At 36.7% G+C, this 7,498-nt stretch overlaps 1 protein-coding gene across 1 annotated transcript in view; it reads right to left on the reverse strand.

Moving 5' to 3' along the window:
- The window catches only part of INO80 (INO80 complex subunit), a 145,860-nt gene that overhangs the window by 94,479 nt on the left and 43,883 nt on the right, over positions 1–7,498 (reverse strand). The window contains exons 10-14 of the mRNA XM_012649123.1: positions 6,808–7,003; positions 5,858–5,925; positions 4,741–4,950; positions 4,106–4,186; positions 3,199–3,294 (exon numbers count right to left, since the gene is read on the reverse strand). Of these exons, the coding sequence (XP_012504577.1) occupies positions 3,199–3,294; positions 4,106–4,186; positions 4,741–4,950; positions 5,858–5,925; positions 6,808–7,003 (651 nt within the window). The remainder of the gene's footprint in view (positions 1–3,198; positions 3,295–4,105; positions 4,187–4,740; positions 4,951–5,857; positions 5,926–6,807; positions 7,004–7,498) is intronic.

The raw sequence follows: 7,498 nt of genomic DNA on the forward strand, positions 1-7,498 counted from the left end.
AAATAAAAAAGCTTAAAAAGAAAGTGGAAAAGAATAATAGAGAAGAAAATGATACAGAAAACATATAGAATAACCAATTTCAGGAATAAAAATTAGTACAGTAACTATTAAAATAACATAAATCACATTTCATGGGGAAAAAGAAGGAAGTCAGAAGGAACAAAGAGGAAGTTTGAGGCACTAATCATAGCAGAACCATGAAGAATATTACTCAGATACCTGACAAATAAAATGAACTTTTGGATGCTATCAAAGATATAACTGTCTTTGAATATAATCTAACTACACACCTGAGCAGAGTCTACATCTATGTTCTATAGGGAAGTGAACACATTTCTGACAACATAAAAAAGGAATTGCAACTGAAACAATAAATCAGCTACAGCAGGGGCCAGCAAACCTTATCTGTAAAGATTCTAGGCTTTGTAGTCCACACAGTCTCCATCACAACTCAACTCTGCTATTGTACTGCAAATGAGCCATAAGTAATACATAAATAAAAGTGTCGCTGTGTTCTAATATATATGTATTTCAATGTCACATACCACATCTTAGGAAATATTCTTTTTAAATCAATAATTTAAAAATGTAAAAACTATTCTTAGCTTACAGACCTTACAAAAAAAAAGTGGCAGATTCCTAAGTAGAATTATGACCTAGCAATCCACTCAAAGCTATATACCCGAAAGAAGTGAAAACAGGACATGTATTCAAACAAAAGACTGCACACAAATGTTCACAGGAGTGCTATTCACAACAGCAAAAAGTTGGAAATAACCCAAATATCAACCAATGAATGGACAAACAGAATGTGATATATACATATAACAGAATACTATTTAGCCAAAAAAAAAGGAATAAAGCACTGACATATGCTACAACATGGGTAAAGCTCAAAAACTTTATACTAAGTTAAGGAAGTCAGACATAAAAGGCCACATATTGTATGATTCCATTTCTATGAAATGTCCAGAATAAACAAACCCAGTGCCAAAAAACAGATTTGTGGTAGCCAGAGGCTGTAGGCTGAGGGGAATAGGGAGTGACTGCTTAATGGGTAGGGGGTTTCCATTTAGGGTGGTAAAAACCTTCTGGAACTAGATAGCAGTGATGGTTGCACAACATTGTGAATTTACTTAACGCTGCTATATGTACACTTTAAAACAGTTAAAATGGGGCCAGGTGCACTGGCTCACATCTGTAATCCTAGCATTTCGAAGCCTAGGACTGCTTGGGCTCAGGAGTTCGAGACCAGCCTGAGCAAGAGCGAGACCCCATCTCTACTAAAAATAGAAAAAATTGCGGGGCATGGTGGCACATGCCTGTAGTCCCAGCTACTCGGGAGGCTGAGGCAGGAGGATCGCTTGAGCCCAGGAGTTTGAGGTTGCAGTGAGCTAGGCTAACACCACTACATTCTAGCCCAGGAGACAGAGCGAGACCCTGTCTCAAAAAAAAAACAAAACCAAAAAACAAAAACAGTAAAAATGGTAAATTTTATGTTATGTGTATTTTATCACAATAAAAAATACCTGGGGCAATAGAAAAAAAAAAAATCAAACAGGTGGCAACTAGAATTGGCCCACAGGCTATATTTTACTAATCCCTAAACTAGACTTTCAAAAAGAAGCTCAACATACAAATGAAAGCTTAGTGTCAGGCATAGGCATAAAATCAAAGGAGAGATACCAATCACACTAGTAGTACCACACTGCCATCTATCAGCCAGTGGAGGAGCTACTGGAAACTTAAGTGGTTTTATGAAAATTTTTTATAAGACTTTTTATTTTTCAACATTCTGATTGTTTAACATGTGCTGAACATTATATGAAAAAAAGAGGGAGAAAAAGACGGTGATCTCCATATTCCATATGGCAAACAATTTAAGAATATTCAATAAATTATCATAGAATGATCTCATCATCTTCTTAGATGAAAATGAGTCAGCCAAGATAAAAGCTACATACCTAATGTGTCTTGTAAACAATTTCTAAATCTACAATTCAGCAACAAAGATAGAACAACAGCCGTAAAGCTGCCCCCAAGTGGGAAATCCCAGACAATTTCCTATTCCTTACAAAGCATAAACCTCCCATCTCCACGCTACCCCAGGCCCTTTAAACTGCATCAAACTGTTATGGAGACCCAAAATTAGAGAGATCATGTCAACAGCTCTTGATACATATTTCTTTCTTTTTTTTTTTTTTGAGACAGAGCCTTGCTCTGTTGCCCGGGCTACAGTGCCGTGGCGTCAGCCTAGTTCACAGCAACCTCAAACTCCTGGGCTCAAGCTATCCTCCTGCCTCAGCCTCCCAAGTAGCTGGGACTACAGGCATGCGCCACCATGCCCAGCTAATTTTTTTTCTATATATATTTGTAGTTGTTCAGCTAATTTCTTTCTATTTTTAGTAGAGATGGGGTCTCACTCTTGCTCAGGCTGGTCTCGAACTCCTGAGCTCAAACGATCTGCCTACCTCGGCCTCCCAGAGTGCTAGGATTACAGGCGTGAGCTACCGCGCCCGGCCTCTTGATACATATTTCATAAAATCCTCCTGACCATGCCCCTTTAGGGACAGAAGACATAATCACCTCATTTTCCACCCTTCTAAATTGCAAACAACATGATAAACCCTGCCCATTCTTTTTTATTAATACATCCCTACAACTTTCTATCACTAAACCCTCGTTTAAATCTTGTCTATGTCTTGCCCTACCTGAGACAACATACTTCCCTGCTCATCACTTCCTACCTCAAACTCAATTCTTTTTCTCACATTAGTTAACTTTCACATTATCTATTTTAAACATTATAAGCTGGACTAAGACCAAAGATCAGGCTTTATAGTAAAAAAAAAAAATGAATTATTTATGAATAGATTTGAAGGGAGCAAGCAACATCATAAATTACAGGATATATGTCCTGATGATATGATTTGTCAAAATCTATGTTAAACCTAACAAGGTAGACATGTTCTATCATGGCAGTTTGACCAGAAGCTGTCAATTCACATTGCTAAATGTAAAATATCATCTCTTATTGCTCCCATCAACAAATTTTATAGTGAATATATGCAAGCTATTTTGGAAACAATGGGAAAAATGTAAAACAATTATGAGTAAGTAAATTAGTAAAGCAGCAAAAGAAGAGTCAGAAAGCTTATTTTAAACAGCAACAGATTTTTTTGTTGGGTTGGTTTTTACCTTAAATTTAGGAACAAATCTTGTAAACTCCTGGTGCCAATTGTTAAGTGTAGAAGCAGGTGAAATTATTAAGAAAGGTCCCCAAATGTTCTCTCTCTGTAACAGAAAAACTGGGTCAGCCAACTGTAGAAAAACTGAAGATATTTAATATTAATTAATTAATAATTAATGACAAGGAGTTTAAGAATAGGAAACACATTATAACAAGAAAAATAGTGCCTAGTTCCCAAATCTTCACAGGAAATAGTAATATCCTATATTAATAATAACAACATAAGCTAGGATATAGCTTGAGAAAAAAATACCAAGCAATTACTACCCTTTCTGGCCTCTTATAGGTCCTAATTTATGTCATTCACAAAGCATTTATGACACACTTGCTTAAATGTATTGTTTTTTCTTATACTAGATCATAATAATTTTATCATTACTTGATATAGAGCTTTAGCTTTTTTCAGTGTTTTAATTTTCTTATTTAATTGTCACAACACTCACTTTACGCTCACTTTACAGAAGAAGAAACTAAGCCTCAGAGAGTTAAAGTGAACTGACTGGAAAAGAGATTAAGTGAATTGCCCAAGTTTATGTTGCAAGTAAGGACAGAGTTCAGATGTTAATCAAGGTCTTCTAACTACCGTGTCCTTGCCACTACACTAGTGGTAATCAATACTGAGTGGGAGGGAGTTTATCAAACCACACATGCTCAACATAGTCCTAGACCTCTTGAAAACCAAGAAGTTATACTATACCATCCCCTTGTAAAAAGCCTTGAGGGCAAGGATCAAATCCTACTGTCCTGGTATGCTACAGAATGTAGGGAGCACAGTGCTTTGTAAGTAGCTAATTCTCAATAGAAAATGACCCTAAATTCTGGAAAGAGAAAGATAGAAAAACTGCATCTACCTACCTCAGCCAGATGGGCCAGAAGGGCTATGCTCTGTACTGTTTTACCAAGGCCCATTTCATCTGCAAGAATGCCATTAATACCCTGAAAAATAAAATAAAATGCTCAACACCTCGTGTGTTTTATCACATAGGGTTCAACCTACTGCCAAAAGTAACTATCCAGGATAAGAGACTCGTTCAAACAAATGTGATTAGAAACCAGGCCCAGTGGCTAACACCTGTAATCCTAGCACTTTGGGAGGCTGAGGGAGGAGGACTGCCTGAGGCTAGGAGTTCTAGACCAGCCTGGGCAACATAGTAAAACACCATCTCTACAAAAAATTTAAAAATTAGCCAGGTGTGTTGGCACAAGCCTGTAGTCCTAGCTACTCAGGACGCTGAGGTAGTAGGATTGCTTGAGCCCAGGAGTTTGAGATTGCAATGAGCTATGATGACATTACTGCACTTTAGCCCGGGCAACAGAAGGAGACCCTGTCTCAAAAAAATAAAAAAAATAATAAATATTGTTTTTTAAAGGGCTGAAATATAAAACATTATCTTGTATTCATTTCACAATTACATTGAACTGATGACTTTAGGAAAACAATAAATGGAGAGAATTAGTAAGGTAGCAAAAGTCAGAAGGCTAAAATTCACCTGTTCATAGAGATTGGCCAACCAATTCATGCCTTTCAGCTGATAACCTTTCAATTTGCCATTAAAAATTGTGGGCTGTGGAATATCCTCACCAGCCCGGATAGATGGATTTGCTAGGCTATAACTTTCCCCAAACCCAGTGCCAGACTTGTTTGCGGCCCGTAGGGCAGCTGCTCGACTTTCTTTTGCATCTTCATCAAATGACCTTGTCTGGAAAATTTTAAAAAGTAGAAGAAAAATATAAGAGGAAAAAATATTAAATGCAAATAAAATTCACAATAACAATATATCTATCCTGTGCTAAGAAAAATAACTGGAACAAAATTTCTGACAAAATAATCTGATAACATAACGTAACATGATATACATAAAACATTATAATAAAGTATATTACTCATTATTTAATATAACAATTATATTAGGAATATAATGTTTTTGATGAACATCCACTATACCATATTATAACATTATTAGCTTCAAGGAATTTGTTAAAGATTTGACATAAAATTTGTTTGGTTAGGGATGGTTGGGGGAAGGTTGTTCTGTGCCTATCATCGACTTGGACCCTGTCAAAGTTAAATAGTCTCCTATGCAGAAAATTGCATTTTCTTTACTTAGTTCAACCTAACTGCAATTTCATTCTGATTTTATTAAACATCACTATATCATGAATAACACAGAGCAAGTTATCACTAAAGTGAAAGAAAATAATAACTTAGCAGTTTTTTCCAAGTATGATACAGCTCTCTCAATAAGCCAAGAGCATGGTGGTCTTTTTCACTAAATAACCACAATACATTTCATACTATATTACCCCTGATTAATCAAGAGAAAAAAAAATACACAAACTATTCTAACTTTAAATCAACACACTCCTAAAGCTTAGGCAAGTGAATGCCAGTTTTTCTGCCTTTCCTCAAGTATTGCTACTACTCTAAAGTAAACAGAAATGCAGCCCCCAGGACTCTATACACATGGTCACACACGTACACAAGCTGGCCAGTGCCTTTATCACAACTGAAAGTGTGACTAAGACTAAAGGAAGACCACCTAAGTAAAGGATTGTGAGGTATTTCCAGGGCCAATTACATGGTACCTTTTCATTTTTAAGACTTACCCGAGCTTGGTGAATATGGTAAGCATTTTCAGCATTCTTCAGGGCTTGGGCTTTGAAATGGTTACTATCTGAAAAGGAAAACTTGTAGATTATCACACTTCATCAATTAATCTCCTCCAAAGATGCAATTTACACGTGTGGACCACTAACTCCCTCATTCCACTTATCCCTAAGCTCACAGAAGGTGGGGGAAGAGAAAGGCTAAATTCTTAGAGATAAGGAGCTAGAAGTGCCATGGAGGCAGAGGGCTGCCATAGTCTCCAGTAGCCAAAGCTAGCTCACAAAAACCACCTGAGGTCCACTATCTCTCAGCCCTGGCATTTCTTCTATGACTTGATGCCAACTGGCAGGAAAAGCAAGACACTGAGGATTCAAATTTTCATTATGTTTATGCTCGGTGAAACTATTTAAACAGAAGACAGACAGACGTGTAACTCCCAGGATACTCTAAAACACTTCTGCTCTCTTTTATTTCTAGCTCAGCATGATCTGAATCACTATTCTCTGTGAAATTCCTTTCAAACTTCACCCCAATTCCTTCCTCCCCTTTCAGTCACGAAAACACCAAAACTGAACAGTTTCTTTCTCATGCCTGTGTAAGCAAGAATCTTGCTATACAAGAGATTATTTTTCTCTGCTCAAACATGTTCACTGAATTCAGATCAATACCTTTTATTTCTATGAACAAATCACAACAAATAAAATTTATTTCCAAATTTGCAAGATCACATAACCATACTCTTTCCTTTTTAAAAATTCTTTAATAAGTTATTTTATAGGCTTGTTTTATAGAAACACACACTTTCCTTACTCCAATACAATAAATCCCCCTTTTCTGATCAATATTACCAATGAAACAAGACAACACTTACAAGAATTAATAATGTATGTAATCCAATATTTGAAAAATCAGGGTACCCACTTCCTCTAACTCCTGACTCAGGACTCACCATAATCCTCCTGTGTGATGTTAACTACCACTCCTCCACCAATGTCAATTTGTCTCTGGGTAGAATTGTCTTCCAGTTTCCTTAGGATTTCTTCCTGGATACCATCATGACCGATGTCTCGTTTGCGACTCATGAAATGGGCATACAATTCTGTCTGGGTGATTAAGAAGTTGAGTTTTCGCTGTTGCCTCTTCGCCTAAAGGGGGAAAAAGTTGAAAATGAAAACAGAGACAAATCATCAATTATATTGAAGAGGTCAACAGAATCACCAAACGTTTATATAGTTTCCATACAATTTCTTTATAAATCCTTTACTTTTATAAAGGTAAAAATTGCTAATGAACAATTTTATTTTAGTAAAGTCAGTGGCACTAAAAGCAATGAATAACTTTCATTCATAGTATAATCATAACCTGCATTTTGCTCTCCTTTATACTAGGAATTTTTTCTCCATTACTGCCTCGTTATATTACTTTTATATGGTGGCACTGAGACAGCAACTAAATCCAAACAACATATTCTGTTTTATAACCTTGGTGGTAGATACATGTGTATAGCCTTATTATTTTTAAAAAGGTAAACATGTGGCCGGGCACGGTGGCTCACGCCTGTAATCCTAGCACTCTGGGAGGCTGAGGCGGATGGATCGCTCAAGGTCAGGAGTTCGAGACCAGCCTGAGCAAGAGCGAGA

Source organism: Propithecus coquereli, unplaced genomic scaffold (genome assembly GCF_000956105.1).
Source record: "Propithecus coquereli isolate 6110/MARCELLA unplaced genomic scaffold, Pcoq_1.0 Scaffold3, whole genome shotgun sequence".
Taxonomy (NCBI): domain Eukaryota; kingdom Metazoa; phylum Chordata; class Mammalia; order Primates; family Indriidae; genus Propithecus; species Propithecus coquereli.